The sequence below is a fragment of the Meleagris gallopavo genome, chromosome 2 (assembly GCF_905368555.1).
Source record: "Meleagris gallopavo chromosome 2, MGAL_WU_HG_1.1, whole genome shotgun sequence".
NCBI classification, from domain to species: domain Eukaryota; kingdom Metazoa; phylum Chordata; class Aves; order Galliformes; family Phasianidae; genus Meleagris; species Meleagris gallopavo.
Genome location: NC_139405.1, coordinates 10,701,558 through 10,721,109, shown reverse-complemented (window position 1 = coordinate 10,721,109; position 19,552 = coordinate 10,701,558). Strand labels below are relative to the sequence as shown.

The following is a 19,552-nucleotide window of genomic DNA, read 5'->3' as shown; positions in this document are numbered from 1 at the left end:
TACATCCTTAAAGAGATTTGCAGAAAGACTGATTTCTAGTCATGTTCTGTATGAAAAACACTTCAAGAAAATATTTTTTCTTCAACATGGAGCATAAATCCTTCTCATAAGAATGGAATGCATGTTAAATACCTGTATTTTTGTTGCTTAGGAAAATGGAAAGTGCTTTTTTCCTTAGTCTTGCTTACTATACTCTCCTTTACAGCACAAAGTTTTAGATAAAAGCTTTATCTGTCTAACTTTTCAACACGATAAACTCTGCCTTTTGGACTTTGTGAAAGAAGAGTTGTGATTTTAGTAATAATGCTGGTATGTAATTAAGTCCCATTAAGGAAAGTGTGTCACATGGCAGTGGAAATTAAAACACAATGCTTCCTAGCCTGAGTGTTGGTAAGTATGTCCATTAGCTGGTAAAACATGTTTGAGTCAGTTTTACACTTCACAGATCAGTTTTTGTTAGGAGTCTGTACTGCTCTTTTGTTCATGAGCCAAAGGGTGCAGGTGCTTTTTAAGGTACAAGTGCTTTAAAAATCCTTTCTTAATCTTTTCATACTTAAAATAAATTACTATTTAAAAATGATTTTAGCTTTTTAAAAGGAATTATAACTTTTTTTTCCCAGTAGTTTAAACACTTTCTTGAAATATAGGATTTTGTAAGCTGACGTGTGCAGTGAGACAGCTCTGACACAGCTGTGACCCAGAGTGCAGGAGTGAGACACCATTGGGCCTGAGATTATTAAGGATTTATGGCAATCGGAACCACTGCCTGTCTGCTCACTGGCTATTCTCTTAAAATGCCTGCAAATATCAGTACCGTGTTTGTCTATGCCACTATACTGAAAGACAAAATGAGATATTCAGATTTAGCACATACATGATGCTGTGCAACTTTATTAAAATACACGTTACCAGTAGGAGAAGATTTAAGTTATTTTCATGCTTTAATTGCATGCAATGTCAAGAACATACAAATCAGTACAATCGTATTTTCATTGTGAAATAAAAATTTATTCAACAACACAGGGATAGGATTTGTAACTCAGAAGCACAAAAGTCAAGAAATAGGTAACTAATATTATGTTTGACCTATGCATGAAATTCTCACAGGTGTCAACATGGGGATCGATTGTGAATTAAGATCATTACAACTAGATGAGGTGGTTCAGTTTCATTTCACATACTCATTATGCACAGCAGTGCAAGATAAGACCTGGGTAACACTTAATCCGGGAGTTGCCTGAATCTAATTCTTAAATCTGCACACTTACATTTATTCCAACACAAATCTGAATACTTACGCATACATTAGATTTGCAAAAGATGTATATCTAAAGAGTGGAAGCATAGAACGTATATCCTAAGCAGAACTGGGAAACTGAGCAATAGTTTTTCATCTTTGAATTCTGTGATATCTGAGTATTTCCTTAAGTTAAAGAAAGGAAAGGATTTTAGTATTCACTAAGTGGAATTTGACGTAAAAAGTTACATTTTACTCATTTTGTTAAAACTGTGCTAGGGTTGAACATGTTCACTGCAAGTTCACCATGTTTAAAATTTTCTTTGGCCTGTGCTCTGCATGGAACTTACACATAAGGTTATGAAAATAGCTTCTCTTCATGCTATTTTCCCCTATCCCATTTTGTGCCCCTCAACTTTGATGCCAAGTTCAGTGTAAATATGAAATGGATCACACATGCATACAAAAGGTATTCCTACTGAATCTTTAATTCCTAATTCACAAAGAAAAGGCTTTTATCATTCTGATTATGAAGGAATGGTGCACAAATGAATATTATTAATGTTTGGCATGCCTGTATGTGGCCCGTCAAGACTAGATCTTTCTGTGACCATCTACTGTGGTTGTCTGAATTATAAGCACACAGTCATGTTGAAAATCTGGCAGTGATTGCTGTCATGGTGGGTTTATTTGTATCATTTTAAACCCCTCTACGGATTAAACAGGTACAGTAATAGCAATTCTTCACTCTTCCATAGTCTTCATCCATAGATTGAAAAATATAAAATGAGGTAAGTAACATTAAATCCTCATAGCAAGTAAGTATAAGTAACCTTACTGCTTCAAAAATAAGTAACATACAGAGTGAAGCAAAATGCAGTGCCCGAGAACTAGTACTACCTTTTTTTAATTGATGTCTGTTTGGTTTGAGCAGTGCATTTTTTTACAGTCACTGGCTTCCTATTTTTAGTTGAACAGCACTGTAAGTGACTCTTAAAATTCAAGTGGTTTCTATGATGTTTTCAAGAGGCTTTTCTGCCATTTGTGTTTTTTTTTTCAAATTATATAAAAATCACAAGTTTACAACCGACCATGCTTGCATGCGGTATTACTAAAACTAGTAGATATGAAGCAGTGGTCATCTCCTGAAGCTCAGCTTTTTATTTAGGTCCTTATAACTATAAAACTCAAGCTAGGAAGAGATTACCTTCTATTTTTCCGCTAGTAGTCACAACAGTCTTTACAGTCTGTGTTTTCAGTGTGTCTCAGTTGCAGCTACGCTAATACAGGTGAACAAGTGCGGACACATTTCTCCTAACTGCAGCATAGCCGTGAGGTACTTACCAGTAATGCTTACATAGGCATCCCTTCAGTATCACACTCAACTCTTGCATACATTGGTGTAAACCTCGGATCATCCCAGTAGTTACAGAGCACTGTAATTTTAAGTGAATCTACTGCTCAAGATATGGGGCACATCAGGCCTTCCGGTTCAACTTGCCTCCGGGAATGGTGACACTAAAAAGCACTCATTCAGCAAAACCTTTGTTAGTCTATTTGAAACATCACTTGAGATCTTGAACTGATGTGAAATCTGATTGCAGTTGGGAGTATCTTCTTTGAAATACCTCCAAGTATGATGAGTCATTTGTGCACCTAATTTTCTTTGTGAAGTAGAAATCACAGGAGCTCTCTAGGAAATCTGCTTTCTAATAAAGAGCAGGATATTTTATTGCACACCTTCTTTGTGTGAATTAACTATAATTAATTGCAAATAAGAAAATAATGTATCATTTTTATAGTTGTTGGAGAAGATAAGCACAAGCAATTAAGAACTTCTAAAATGGATTCTAAACGATCTAAGCTCAATGAGAATAAACCTGATGTGAAATGTGAAAAGTCTTTTTTCTGTACAAATTTTCTTCCTTCAACATGTTATTCTCAGTGAGGATATAAGTATCATTTCATTATTGTGTGTTAAAAAAGATGAATATTTTTGGTTAAAGATTAACTAAATTTGGCTCTGGTTGAGCGATTATCATTACAGCCATCTGTTTTGAAATGTCACTAGACCTATAGTGGTATGATTGGATTTGATCTCAAAATACCAATATAAAGCAAAATCTATTTCTCACAGATTTATGAAGCAAATTCAGAAGTTGTCACTTAAATTTTCTTTATTACTGTGTGTTTTGTACTGCATATATAATAATTTGCCTCCTCTGGAATGTATTCATTCTACTCTCACATTTCACACAAATAAGGAGACATCCCTTGCATTATCATTTCAATGTGATAAATAAATTTTGTTTAATTACCTGAAATGCTCATTTTTTATGAGGGGAAAAAGACCAGACCCAGCCCATTTTTCAGGTTTGCACTTTCCAGGTTTTTAACATCATTTTGCAAGTAGAGGACAGGAAGTCCTCCTCCCAGCAAAGTGTTCAAAGCAATATAATGAAAATACAATTAAGACAGATTATAAAAGGATTTGGTTGGATCTGGAAGCATTCTAGTATTTTCTGCCATCCCAACTATTGCACAGAAGAAATACACAACAAAACAGTACCCAGTGTTTGAATTGCAGTTCTATTTCTCATAGCCCAAAGCATTCCAACCAGTGGCTGAAAAATGCTCTTTGATTTCTGTCTGTGGTACAGACATCTCATAGGAAACAGATGCCTGTCACAAAACATTTTTGTCACTGTGACAACACCACCTTCCTATGCTCCCTTGTTCATTGCTGACTGTGCTCTTGTTTCCCTTCAAGGTCTGGCGCACCTGATGATGGGCGACCAAGGTATGGGCTCTGTTCCTTTTCCACTCTGCTTTCATTGTTTCTTCTTGTTCTGTAGCTGCTTTAAATCCATCACTGCAAACGATGGGCAAATGCTTGAAAGCTGTCTTTGGCTGCAAATAAACACATGGTTTTAGTCACATCTTTCCTTATTTCATTTTCTTTTTTTCTTTTGTTTGCTCTGTAAGCTTTTGTCCTTCCTGCCTCCTGAACTCCCCCTCTCGCAATATGATAACTGAAAAGAGGTGAGAGAAATAAGAAGGTGTTTAAGAAAATTTCATGTATTTATCCGAAAATACAATAAGGGGTGATTCTATAAAAGATAAATGAATCGCAAGAGCGCTCTTCGGAGTTCCTGAGAGAAGATACTCAGCTTGTCATACTGTACGCCTTGAAGAGTGCATTTACCTTAATGCATGGCTGAGTGGAATTTGCAGAAAGCACCTGCTCCTGGCTTCTGGAATGCTGAAAGTACAATTTTGCCACCTAAAGAAATCAGTGGTTTTTCTTCTCCTAATTCATTTTTTCCTGTTACTTTTGTGTCACTTTTTCTTATCTAAGCATGGATTATTTCTGTGTTTCGCTGCATGTACATGACTGGAAAAAAAATAAACTAAATCTCTAATATGACATTGATTGCATCTCCATTTGTCTTCAGACCTTAAACTTTGTCCCTTTTCATGTTTAGATATTATTGCATTTACATATAACTCACGACTCTTACTGTTGTTTCTCTCCTCTTCTTATTCTCTTTTTGTCTGGAAATGCTTTCTTCATGGAACCATTTCACCAAATCCATAGGTAAAAGTAAAGGTATTACATGATTTTCTTTATTTTTTAATGTCATCAGTATACTTTAATGTATGTCTAAGTAATGCAAATAAATGTAAATCTTTTTGCACTGATAACATGAGGTAGGTATATTTTAAGTAAATATCTCATGGATATTGAGGTAAGGAGAAGTATCTAAAGCATACGCTGTTTTTTTTAACGGTTGCCTCCTGGTTTTGTGAGAGATGTAACATGTGGCAGTGATAAAGGAGGCTACAGTTACAGAAAGCATTCAAGATGAAATGAAACCATGTTTTGAGGTATGCATTTTTCTGTTCTCAAAGAATTTTAGTTTAAACCACCAGGCACAGAAAAAAAAAAACAAAAACAAACAAACAAAAAAAACCCAACAAACACATAATGTTGTTCAACAGAAATTATCTGGAGATAATCTGTCCAGGGCCAGTCCACAGCTCGATGTAAGTTTTAAATCCCAATAGCACTGACTTCAGCAAGTCTCTGCTATTAGGTGATCACTTTTGCCCTGAGATTTTCCCTGTAAGTTAATTGCTTTGATTGTATCTGAGACAGGAATTGGAGAAAGGAACAATGAAGAATGAACGCCAAAGTGAAGTGTGGGTTTTATTTCAGATTTTGTTACTCAGTTTTGTTTCTTGATGTGAACAGTGCCAGCTAGATTTACTTCCTTATTTCTGCTGGGAACATGTGAAGTAGGGTCAAAACTTTTTCCTGTATAATAAAACAGCATGTTTTGCTATGAGGATACTCACAGATGTCATGTCCATACATTCTTATGATAAGAAGTTGGTTATTAAATGTCATTAAATCTGTGTTATAGAGTAATGATATAGTTCTGTTTATCCTAAGTCCCTGTCAGGATGTGCCAACTCTTGGTAAATATCAGAAAGCCAATTTGTGTCATAGTACTTCACTAAGTATTCAAACTAGAAACAAACTTCTGTGTATCTTGCTGTCTTGTTTGATGTAGTGTTTCCAAACCTAGTAAGTACATGTGATTGCAAAGCCTGTAATTGCAGTCCTGTAGTGTCTCTTTCCTCTTCATATCAGACTTTCCGGAGAGACTACTTATGTAGCTATCGCCAGCAAAATATTTAAAGGGTTATGAGTGTTCTGAACATGTAAATCTTCTTGCTTAGGAAATTTTAAGCAAGTAGACTAAAACCTGGTCTATTTATTTCTTATAGGAGTTTTGTTTCTTCCTTGGTTGATCTTTGTTGCATTTTTCTTAACAGTACCTTGTACCTATGACTTCCTTATTCCTTATTATGAATACTTCATTACATAATGATAGATGTTTTTGGTGGAGTTACCGTAGAGTGACATTTTGTAACAAACAAACCTTGACATTTTTGATCATTTTTGTTATTATTAAAGATTTTTTCCTAGTTTACTGTATACACAGAATAATATATGCATCAGTGAAGGGTTTTTTTGTTGTTGTTTAAAAGGATGAAAGCATGTAAATATGAATAAATGATTAACAGTTGATATAGAAAGCAGATTTTAGAAAAAATATATCATGCAATGGTTGAGCATTTTTTATTTTAATTATTTTTTAAAGGCTTAACAATTATATTCACAAAAAATGACACTGGTTATACTAGCTACATTTAATGTGTAACAATGTACTACTGGTGATATAAACACCAGTCACCTATCAAATCAGTCTACTATTTTTTCTTTTCACATTTTAATATTTTTACTACTCCTTTTTTGTGAGAGTACCAATTACACTGCTATGTTTTGATGACCACAGTGCTTCCTCTTTGCATATAATAGTGTATATCTGTTCAAATGAATGGAAAGGATTTATGTGTATACAAAATACACTGGCCTGTAACTGAAAATATCTCAGTATGGGGCCATATCATCAACCATTATTGACTACGTTAAAGCTACATTATCAAAGATACAGCTGTGATGCATATTTATAACATGTGAGAATATAAGTAGTAGGAGAGTGATGGAAAGGAAAGATGGGACAAAAGTGGAGCTTTGCATTGGATTCATTCACACTCATTTCAGTCTTTCATTATAATTTGAATTCCTTTAGAGTTAGATAAGAGGTCAGTAACAAAAGTGATTCGGGGATTCAGAGTAATTATACCATGAAGTTATCTTCAGCTGTAAACATAACCAATAAAAGCATTAGGAAGTTTTAATATGTAATTTGCTCAGAAGTGTGTAAGTGGCTGAAGCACCACCCGTTTCTCTTCGTAGGTGTTATGTGAGATTCTGGGGGAAAAAAGTATCAATGTCCCTACAGAATGAGATGCCTCGGGGACAGGACAGTGACAAGCCAGACTCTTACTGTAGGCAGAGGAAGGAGAGGTGAGGCAGCCTTTCCAAGTGGGCATGCGGTACAAAATCCAGTAGCATTTCACTGGATGCACCTGCCGTTTGTCACTTAGCTGCATGTATCGCTTGAAATACTCCCGATAATTTCCTGACAGAGTTTTTATAGAAGCGGTGTCAATATTTACAAAGCTGTCACTGCCCCCTACAGAAAGGCAGAACAAATTTGGGAAGATTTCGCCATGTTTACGAATGTCTGTCAGTATTTGAGGTCATACATGCATATGCAGAACCAGCTGACACAAAGCAGAACATAAATCCAGGGCTTTTGTAGCAGCCATTACTGCTTGCAAATGCTAAGCCTAATTTTATAAAGAAGCAGAGACTTTTAATTGTACTGGCATTCATTTATTTTCTGATAAACTTTCTGTCTGTTCAGAAGTACCAGGTTATGTTTGTTTGTTTTCTGGAAATCTCCTACCTGTATATAACTATAGCAATAAGCATGCTGCAGTTGTGCTGATGGAAAGACATGAGCAAAGCAAATCTTAAATGTGGTGGTCACTGTTAGAGAGATTGAATGTATTATTCAAAACACTTGTTTGAATTCAGAGAAAACAAATGCTTTGCCATCAGAAATTTTGTCTGCCTTCTCTATGCTTTGTGGGAGGTCAAACAGAACTGTCATTTTCACATATAAGTTCTACCTCATCAGAAATTTAGTACCTCCCAGATTTTGTGAAGAATGGTAATATAACTAAGATTACACAGTGTATTGCTTTATTATTCAATTGCTTTATTTCCATCCCATCTGCCCCCAAATTCTTTTGTTTCTCTTCATTTTCTTTTGTTGAGCAATAAAATGGTTTTATAATTCAGTTACTACAATATTCAGTGACATGTATTGCTTCCATTTTCCATTGCAATTCTCCTAAGCTTGTACATATTTTTACCTATAGTTTAGTTCTGTACAAATATTCTACTTTTGACTATATATATTATTTATTCTGTATCTAAACATCAAGCTCATATTTCTGTTATATTTAGAAATAATATGCAGCTTTAAATCACTTGAGTTACTCAGGTCCATAACAAGCTATGAAATGATACTTAGCATAGCAGTAATGGTTTCTACTGAAAGACTGATATTACAACTTAGAATTTATTGTGTTAGATTACAGGGTTATGTGTTGTTATTTGGTATACTGCATTTAAATGCTTAAGACGGACCTCAGAATGTCAATATTTGTGTCAACTTCCTTGCCAAGAAAGAGTGAGTTTTTCATTTGCATTTGCACAAAGAATCATACTGCATTTGTAAAAGCAAAGTGACTTCACTGGCTATCTATAACAATGGAATTTTATTATCAGTTGTATAATTCAACTGACAACTGAAGGCAGTGGGAAATTAGAGTAATATAAATAAATATTTATACAATCATGAGTATTAAAATGATATGCTACAGGTAAGAAGTTGTTTGAGGTCATGGCATACCACGTGTTTCATGCAACATAAGCAGCACCTTATGTCAGTAACCTCCCTCCCTTATCAAATTATGGGGAATTATCTGAATTTATGCAACCACATGTTGACCCTTTTTTGATTACTGTTTTCAAAGAACTAAGACAGTTTTGGTCTCTTACACTCTCTGAAACTCCTGGTATTGCTCAGAAGCCAGTGCTCACCTTCTTATCTGTGCTGATCCAAAGTGGGTCTGAGAGCCATGCATCGTTCAGCTTCCAAGGCCTGTCACCAATAGTCCAGAAGTCGTGTAGAAGCCTTGGTATGGCACTGAGCTGTAGCATGGCTTATTATTTTTCTTTAGGTGCCCTGCTGACATGGATTCAATTGTATGTCTTCTTAAATGCTGCTGGCATTTTTGTCTTGGCTAGAGCAAAACATGAACTGAGGGCTTTCTTGACTCTCAGCACTCGTTCACATCATTATATATTCCAGGTGAGGGCAGCTTATTTACATGATTCATAACTAGGCTTGAATTGAGCTAATGTAGGCATTTTGCATAGAATGAGATTGCCAAGTTTGGGCAACTGAAATAGTATCAAAGTGACATTCTATTATAAAAACAAATAACCTATGTTTCTCAGCCCAGTAACATAGCTGTTTCTTCTGATAAGAACAGATTACTAATGTTTAAAAAGTTATCCTTAAATATAACTAAACATTTAGCAGGCCCCAGACAGACATTCCGAAAGTTTTGTATAATCTACCAAGTGATCAGCAAAATAATTTAAAAAATATTCTATGTAAAAATTACTTGAAATTTTCATAGTGAAAATTAGCTTTTGAAAGAAATTAAGGAACTTTAAACATAAGTTTTTTCAAAGCATTCCAAGGGGAAGTAATTACGCATAATATCTGTTCTATAGTGACAATTTTTTTCTTAAGAGATCTACTTAAATAGAGTTCCCAAAAACATTGTAATTAAATTCTCATTTGTAATGCATGCACCTATGCCTATACCTATATGAGCTAACAGATATTTATATTATCTTTACATTTTGATGATTAATCTCTTCAAAGTCAATATCATAATAATCTATACTTTAAATGTTTTAATCAGAAGGGTAAAATATTTATGTACGTAGAAGTTCTGATGCATTAAAACAGACAAGTGACTTGCACTTCAGTGAACGATAGCTAGCAAGCCTAGAATCTGATGTGTGGAGTGGCAGATTCAGCTTTATGATGCAGCAGAAAATGACTATTGAAGATGTTTTTTGCCTGATGTATGCGGCTCTGAAGAAATAATCATCAGAACTAAAAATCCAGATTGTGTCTATGCTCCAAATTGTATCTCAGATAGCTGATTCATGACCAGCAGTACAAAGAATTGTAAGGATCTGCTATAGATGTCAAGAAAACTATATGAAGAAATGGCCCAAACGACGCCATGGGTTCTAGCACCTTTCCATGACCAAAATAAAGCATTTTCTATATTGCCATATTCTGAAGCATTCTGTTATCACTCAAAATGAGCAAGTACTGAATGTATACATGTATATATGCCATAAGTCTCCTGTATATTTAGAGGAAGTAAATAAATGTAGCATTGCGATAGATTTTATGTTAAAAAATGCTTTCTTTGCAAAAGATTAGATTTTTGCTTGTTCAGAACACATGGTATTATATAATGCTACATATTTTAGATTTTGGCTTCCTCAACACTGGGCTCCATTTACAAGCATAGATTTCACCAGAAGATGGGTATGCTGACAAAGAATCTTAATATCAAAGCTCTTTCAAGATGAAAGATGTGTATTTCAGGCCAAAAAGTAGGTGGGCATTTACTGATGATGAGAAGCAGCAAATCTGTCACTCTGTAGGGTTAAAAGAATATTTTTGAGCAGGTAAGCAAGGAAGAAATTGGAAAAGTTGGCGTTTCTTGCTAAAGCAAGCGTTTCTTTGTTGTTATACATATATATGTATACTTTTATTTATGCACGCTGAAGAACAAGAATTAAGAGCTGAGGCAATCTATATGTTTTCACAAAAGTTCATTATGACTTTCAGATGAATTTCAAATGCATTTCCTATGAAATAGAGATTTTAGAGTCATGTTCCTTGGATATTTTGTAGCATATTTGGAACCTCCCTCCTCCTTTCCTCATTCTTTGAATATGTGATACCATTATGGAACCAAATGCATCTTTAGAGTGACACTAAGGATTGCAACTTCATCCTAGGTTGTACTGCAGGAATAAATTCAATTCTTGGGACCTACAAATGGAAGCTGAACAAATCCAAACAGACTCCAGTTTCCACTATTTTAGTGAAAATCAAAAGTAATTTGAGATTGTACATCTCAACTATAGCAGAAATCTCAACTGAATTTAATTTGATCAGAATCACACTCAGTGGAGTTCCACCAATTAAGAACAAAGAGGCAAGAAACCTAAGGAGAATTTTCCAAAATATCTGTTATTTCTTTACATCCAAGCTTAATAAATTTGGTAGAAAACACTATCACAATTTCTAAAGAAATGCAATTTATTGAAAATGAAAAACCTTTAAGAAAAACAACCTAAAATTATACTACCGTAAACTGAGAATGTACTCTCTAAATGTACATTATTATGTATTTCCACAAAGAATGATGCCTCACAAAGGTGTTGGAAAAAAGATATTTAAATAATCTTGTCAGAATTAATTGTTCTTGTAAAAGTAAAAGCTTAGCGTACAAAACTTTTAACATATTCTTTACAATATTTTTCATTTCTATGGTTATAAAAGTATGCCAGGCTACTTAGAAACATCAGAAAATCTGAGTTATTCTGTCTCCCTTAAAATCTTTTAATTAATCAATATAATTTGCACTCTTATATCTCTTTCCTCGTGTTCAAAACCTTCCTTAACCCTGCCATTCTTAATTGCTTGAAGGTAACTTTCTATCTTCACTTCAGGGACCACCCAGAGCAATTAAGTATCAGCAGAGCAGTAAAACTGTGCAGTGAACTGGGAAATTCAGGAGCATAAAGGAGAAAATTTTCACAGGGATTGAGCCTGAACAATGGAATGTGGACTTTGCTACAAAGTTGCATATTTATTATTCTCTTAATGGTTTTCATACATATCAAAAATACTTGTTTTTCAGGCATAAGAGCAAGGGAAAGCAATTGAATTTTTATTGAATTCATTTACTTTGCTGAAAGAAAAGCAGAATCATCTGTATTTACTTGTTTGCTGTTGGCACCCTCACTAGTTTTCTGAGAAGCATACAAACATTTAATTTAAAGCCTACTTTTGTAACTTTCTAATAGATTCCAGTGCATTTTGTTGCATGTTTAAGTTAGAATTTAGCTCTTATAAAAGAGAAATAGCTGAACTGACTCACTAGCATCTTCTTTAAAGCTATTAAGAGGCAACCTCAGCTAACCAGAGGTTGCTGGAGAAGCTAGTAAACCACACCTGGTGCTGCTAACATTATAGTACTGATTTGATTAGGCTCTTTAAATTGGAGTTGGGGTGGGGATGAGGGGTGAGGGAGACATAGTGGGAAGGGAATAAAATCAGCTATGTCTAAGCCGCCTTGTCTGTTTTCGCATATTCTTTGGACAGAGAAGAGGCTACTGAGATGGCTAAATTTAGCAGTAAGCGTGTGTAAGCTAATAAGATTTTACTGGAGTTAGTATGTATGGCTTCTGTTCTCCATTACAAACTCGTTATCCAATTTTTAGTACCTACATAAAGAAAAGGATACTAAATACTTTCTTGTGATCATTAATGTTCTGCTTCTAAACTGGTAGCTGAGAACCTTGATAACTTTGTGAGTCTACTCCTAACCTATAGTAACACCTTTCCAAGATTGTATATAACTTCTGTGGTTTTCTGCTTCCTTAGCCCTAGGTATCTTTAGTAGAGGAAATTTTAGTTGTATTATGAAGGTGACAGATAACTGTTTTCCTTCTCAAAAGAAGGATTTTGCAGACACTGTCATAATTATATGAGGAGCTGGTTCTTTTATTATTTTCAGTTAATGGCTTGACTTAAGAAATTGGCTTTGTGATGCAATACTCTTAGTAATTGCACAAGTCCTTATGGAATCTTAAGAGAAAAAAAAAAAAAGTTGCCTTTTCTTGTTATAGGCATGCCATCTTTGCTAGTTTTGTAAGCAAATGAGAAAACTTCCTTAAATGATAATCATGACTTTCCTACTATACCTGTGCAAAATAATGCACAACTTAGAACTGTATGCTTTACTTGGCTGTGTTGTTTCCACTGTGAATGGATGCATAATTTAAATGAGTATAAATTTAAATGAGTATAATATCATTTTTATTAACTGTGGTCACTGACTAGTTACTACATAGTTTTCAACTTTAAAAGGGTTATTTAGGAGTAATTACATCAAACTGTAGCACTGGTAAATATTTCCATGACCACAAAGATGAGGGATCACCAAATTCCTATCTGACTTCAGATTAACGTACATACCTGAACGCTTACAGACTACTGTGGTATAGGTACTGAACAAGGTATGTTTTCATTTCCCCGGGTACTTATGCGAGCTATAAATTTTGGAGATGAAGGTGCTTACATCATTATGAAGCTTCAAACACAACTACATCTGTCTCAGTCATGAACTGATTTTTTGGGGTCCTTAGCAGTCTTTTCAGCCCTACGGTTGTCTACAATAAGTTATTCAAATTGGGATCCTGCTAGTCTTTGTAAATGGATGAGATCTGGGAGAAATTTTTGAGCCCAGCAGGTTAAAATCATGTGATAGTATCTGAGTGCAGGATTGGGGCAATGAAATTAAATTTGGAAATGAATAACTCTGAATATTGTGCAACATATTTATCTCATGTATATCCATATATTGCATTTAAGGCTGAGAAAAGGCAAATGACAAGCCTACTAGTGTTGGCATAGAGCCCCCTGAGCCCCTTTGTTAGTCTAATGCTACATGTCTTTCAGAGCAAAGAAATGAGTGGCTTAGATTACTGTGAAGAAGAAATATTTTTGTATTCCTACTGAAAATATTGAGAGGTGTCAAATACATAGAGTAAAATGCTAACTCTGAAGGATAGATCCTTCTACAATTCTTAATAACATATGCATGTTTAACGTACATGTCTGTATGCATTCATAACATGTGCATAAATAATGGTGCTCTGAAACCATTCAATTCTGCGATGATTCATAAATTATTTTTCAGAAATGCCTCAAAATCAAGTATTGTATAATGAAAATATATAATAAAAATGTCTGCCATGTTGGCATCCTTAAATCCCTATTGCGTCATTTACTTTCTCTTTCAGGAAAAGGTATGCGTTTTCTCTTTATTCTTTGTTCTAAAATTGGTAGGAGACTTATACTTTGTATGATTTCTGAAATGCGTGGTCCTGTTATGAAACAGGTTTTCAGAAGTTCTCCTTTTATTGAGCTGTTACGGAAAGTATAACATTAACACCCATTAATATTTTCCTTTTCAGAACACCTATAAGATTTGTATATATATCCTTGAATAAGTACATATAACTGAGAGAAGTGTACTCATATCTAGGTCATGCTAATTACCTACCTTGGGAGGCAACAATGTGCCCTTACTTCTCTACCTAGTTGGCATACTCTTGAGACCAAAGTCAGAAGAGCAGGCTTTAGAAAGACTAAAAATATATTTTCTAGGATCTTAGTCACTAAAGTACTTAAAGAGGAGGTCTCTTGTGTTGACAGCCTGTAATTTGTATTATGCAGGAAATGAGACTAGATAATAAAAAACAACCCTCCTGGCCTTGAAGCCTATGAATCACACATAATGTAGAAATTACTGTGGTAACATAAGAAGATAATTAGACTTTAAAAACAGTGGACTTAGTTTTATTTCACCAGGAATAATTTTATCATGTTTCTTGTATAGATGGAATTATACATCAAACCAAAAACACCAAAGCAAGCCATAACGCTCTTTGTGGACTAACTGGAGCAAACATTCAAAGCATTCCCTTAAGTCAGAGCCTAAAATGAAAACTGAATCATCTTCATAGAAAAGCCTCCAAACTGGATGAAAGCGGGCATCAAAAGGTGATCAGTCTTTCTCAAAGTTCTGCCTAGCTCTTCCACAAAGAAATTCAACATTTTGTTGTAGTCATTTGTTTTGAGTACTTTAAATTGAATGCAACAGGTGAACAATCTATATTTCAGGAATGTAATGGCATTCGATGTTTTTATTTTATTAACATATTTACCATAGTGAATCAGTGCTCATCAGTGCCATAGCATCAAAACTAGAGTTGTTAATTCCTGCTCTAAAGTAAAGGAAGAAATGCCTATTCCAAGCTGACAAATTCCATGAGGAATGGAAGTTGTGATCCAAGCCAGAAAATTTTACAAAGCAGAGGCTAAAGCAGTCCATAGAATGCTCTGAGTTACGCAGAATTAAGATGCCAACTTCTAGCATCCAAGGATTTAATTTAAACACTGAACCTGGTGTTCTAATATTTAATTTCTCTTTGAACCTTGTAATACAAGCATGTATTCACTGTGACTTAAGTAGTTTTCCTTAGTTGCAGTATGCTCATACAAAGCGAGAGAATGGAATCACAGTCTGTTTCAGTGAAGGACTTATTATTCTTTATCAGAATTACCTTTATTTTTGAAGACTTCAAATATTTCACTAGCTTTCAGTTTTACTTTAGCTAAAATTCAGGAAGGCAAGTGGGAATTTGCAGTTTCTCCATGAACATACGAAAAAAAAAAAAAAAAGGATTTCATTAAGTGAAGTTAGAATAGTTCCAGCCTAAACTTTCCTATGATAGTATGTTGTCCATCAGAGAGAAGGAATGTCAATTGCCAAGATACATCTTATCCCCATCATTTCTGTAGTTCATTTTTACACTTTGTAGGTCAGCAGACATTGAGTTTTAAACATCCTGTTATTGATTAATAATTTATTAATATAATGAATGAAATATATGTACAGACAAATGACTAAATGCCGCTGGGAAGAATACAGAAATGTATTGTTTGAGAACTGTTGAGTCATGGCCTGAACCACTCATTGAGCACCTGGAGAGTCAGCCCTGGAAGCACAGGTGAAGGCAATTCAGCTGTGATTGGAAGGGGTGGAGCCTGGCTGCACCTCTTTTAGATCTCATTCAAGGGCTGACTGCCAATGAAGAAGGATCTCTTTCTGGAGATCCCTTCTTAGTGAAGTTTTCCCTTGCAAACCTAGAATCTTGTGGTACAGGTAAGCAATCTTCTTTCCTTCCTTTATTGCACCTTTCTATTGTGTTTACTGTGCTAGTCCTTCTGTTAGCACAACTTTGTTGTAATGCCTTTCCTATTGTATTGATCTGGCTAATTGCTACGCATATTCATTTAGACAAAAAGACTTTACTGTTAGCTTTTTATTTTGTGCTCTAATTATTCAACATATAGTAGGAAACCAGCTCTGTGTAGTAAGTAGGAGACCTCCTTTTCACTATGTCTATCCTCATTTAATCCATCTTGGGCCTTAATGAAACTGGAACTTAATTATCAATGCATTTTCTTTTTTGGAAAAAACATAGATGATGGGAAATAAGACATTTGATTTGCTTGCTTAAAGAAAAACCTGGACGCTATATATTTGAATGTTTAGACTGCATTTAAATTGTACTACTGTCACCCAGATAAGCAAACTTGAAATACTTGCTGTAGTTCATCCTGTCTTGCTTTATGGCAAGTGTGCTAACTTCAGATGATCTACTGAGCAGATTCCTACTTGGGTTTAATGTTATTCCTTCTTGCTTGTGACATATTTTATTTTCAGATAATTAATCTAGTGAGATTGTTTGGCAATTGTGTATATTGAAATGTACCTACAGAAATGCTATTATGTCTTTTGAAGACTGAAATAGAGAAATTGACAGTAGGATGAAACCAAACAATGACCACACTGACAGCTATCATTCTGTATAGTTTAAATTGGCTGCTAATACTAATAGTAGATGAGTACATGGGAAGAAAATTTATTTTGCTTTACATTTGCAACACGTTGTATGTATAAAATGTATAATATATATGTTTATTTCATCTTGTATGACCTCATTCAGTTTTTGTTTGGGAGAATGAATGTATCATTTTGCTAAGCTCTGACATGTTCATGGTTGCGGAATATCTGTCATTGCTCTGAGGGACAATGAGACCTAAATGGCAGTTAAAGCATGACATTTGTGTAACTTAAAGTATATTTTCCAGTGGCTGTCTTGCCCCTTGTGAATCTACTGACAGCTTCAGCAGGTGTTTGCGTGTCATTGAGGAGTGGTCTTGGCTGTTGATATTGCTAGTCTCATAGTTAATGCTGAAGAAATGTTTTTCTGTACTCCAGAATTGCTATGCCTTTTATTCTAAAGCAAGATTCCATATTTTTAAGAGTTCTGCATGGAGCCCCTTGGACTGCTTCGGTATTTGAGCTTGTAGCAATTCTGATAGTAAGTAGGCATTCAGGAGAAAAACAGATGCACAGCAGTATCAGTCAACATGGTTTTGGAGGAGAATTTTATCAGTAGAAACAAGAGTACAAAGGAAAGGAAAACTCTGAATGCTGTTTTCTTTAGTTATACTTGGGAGACTTTTCCTTCTGCCTTGCGTTGTTCCTTTTTTTTTTTTTTGACAACTGGAGTATTGAACAAGATTTCTCCAAGAACAAAGCCACTGCTTGTGTAGAGATGACAAAATATTAATTGGATTTAGAGGGATAGTTAATTATTGTGCACTGAAGATCTGCAATTTTCTTATGGTCAAGACAACAGTGCGAATACAGGTGAAGAGTTCTTTGATTGTTGTCCTGAGTGTAAAAAAAAAATAAACAAAAAACACAAAAAAACAAAACACCCACCAAAAAAAACTAGAATGTGAAAAGGGTGAGTAAGGCTGACTTAATGGATCTTCCATTCTTCCATTTTCTGAATGACAGTTTTTCACTGTTATGTGATGTTTTTTGTGAAGTGTTTTGTTGGTTAAATGCCTGTGGCACCTGTGAGATGCTTCAGCTCTGAGAAGACAAGAAACTTTGGCACAAGTTAGTAAGGGGAACTCTTCCTGTTCAAAATTTTACACTGAAAATCTACTGCCTTCCTACAGTTAAGAAAGTTATGGCACATGCAGCAACAGCTTTAAAACAGCTGTTTTCTACATATTATTTGCTGATAGAGCTATCTGGCCCTAATCACATTAGAACAGTCGTGTATTTAATAAAGCTGATCATCTATTCACTTGATTATTAATGTTACAATGTCTGAAATGGGGTAAGAAATTCAGAAGTAACAGAACTAGTGGGAAGTGAGGAGCTATCATAGAGGAGCATGCAAAACCCAGACCTGACAGTCCTTCAGTATCTGAAGGTCCTTGCTTGGCTTGAGAGTGCAGGGAAAACTGCTTGGGAGACCTTGAAAACTTGCTTAATATAAGCTACCTACTTAATCATTTAATCTTTTAAAAGAACAACTCCACTTATTCTGTCACTTTTGATGTATGATCAAAAGAGTTCAACAATGCTGTATATTTTAATTCTGATGCTTTCATATCTTCAATTTTCATAATTGATTTGATAACAAAATTACTTAATTTCATGACAACATTACTTTTTGGGAGAAGAAAGCTGCTTTGAGGCATCCTCCTCCAGTCATTGCTGTAACTTAACTCCAAAATATCTAAAAGTAATGCTAAATATTTAGGCTACAGGTTTGATCATCCCCAGTACAGAATAGGATCTTTTCCAATATAATGATATAAGCAGATGCATGTGCTTTAGCATACATGCTTTCAAACTTGTTGAGGAGTAACGATATTTTACAGTAGGTTCTTATCAAGACAGAAAGACAATGAAGACAAAAACCCAAAGCCTTCAACTGCTATGCAGGCATCTGTTTTATTTGCCTAACAAGAGTAGGTCCATTGGCAAGGCTAAGTATCAGAGTGTCTTTATGCCAGCCAGGACTTGACAGTAACAGAAAAGAAATCGGTATAAGAGAAAATTTATTTTATCTGCCTCTGCAATTAATGGCATAAAAGGGATGAGGTAAAACTGGTTTAGACTTGCTCACTTTAACCAGAGCTTCTGTCTGTCTCAACAAAAATTTCCAAAAAGTTTTGTATAGCTTACCCTTAACTAAAGGGAAATAATCTAAATAAACTCTGGCTCTCCAAAACATAATGTAATATGCAATTGTATAGATACCTTCATACTTTCAGAAAGCTAACTCTAACTTGTTATTTGGTTTCTGGTTAGTTCTGCATTCTTACACCTAAAGGACATTATAAGCTTAAGGAATTTGAGGGAAAAAATGTTTCAAATCTCAGTATGCTCATACTGCTGGAAAAGAACTGAATGGAGAAGAAAAAAAGAATAGGTAGAGCATGTGTTACAATACTCAAGCATTTATATTCCCCCTAAATCAAGGTGTTAAATTTTCATATGCAAACATGGGGAATGCTTAAAAATCCTTATTTTTTAAAATCTAAAAATGTTATGAGGAATTGATATAAGTGTGTGCACAAATATTCTTTCATGCGTTAAAATGTCTACTAATCTGGAACAGAAGTAGTTCTATTACAGAACTACTTTTGTATAAATCCAGGACCAGTGGGTACATAAGGTGACTCTAGAGCACAGTGCAGCATGCTGAATGTGTTTAAAATTTATCAGCAAGCTCTCTTTAGTTATCAAGTGGGAGAGCAGTTATCCTATTCATTATTGACACCTCCCAGAATTCTTTCAATGGTTTTGTGCAAATAGCTTGTCAGCCTTCTGGCAAATAGGGGTGATTTTCAGTAACATTTTTCAGATTCTTCAAATTGAATTATACAACCAGAGGCAGTCAGTCTTTCTTACTATTAATTTTACAGGAAAAAAATCCTTTAGTAGTGAAGACTAACTTTGCAATGAGACATAAGCATTGCAAAGCTA

General features: G+C 34.8%; 1 protein-coding gene across 10 annotated transcripts in view; it reads left to right on the top strand.

The window, feature by feature from the left end:
• Positions 1-19,552, top strand: part of NRXN1 (neurexin 1) — a 645,099-nt gene that overhangs the window by 70,632 nt on the left and 554,915 nt on the right. For 7 of the 10 annotated variants that reach the window (XM_085218894.1, XM_085218886.1, XM_085218885.1 and 4 more), the window contains one exon: positions 4,008-4,037. The exons of the other annotated variants lie outside the window; for them this stretch is intronic. In XM_085218894.1, coding sequence (XP_085075020.1) covers positions 4,008-4,037 — 30 coding nt within the window. The remainder of the gene's footprint in view (positions 1-4,007; positions 4,038-19,552) is intronic. 10 annotated transcript variants of the gene reach the window in all.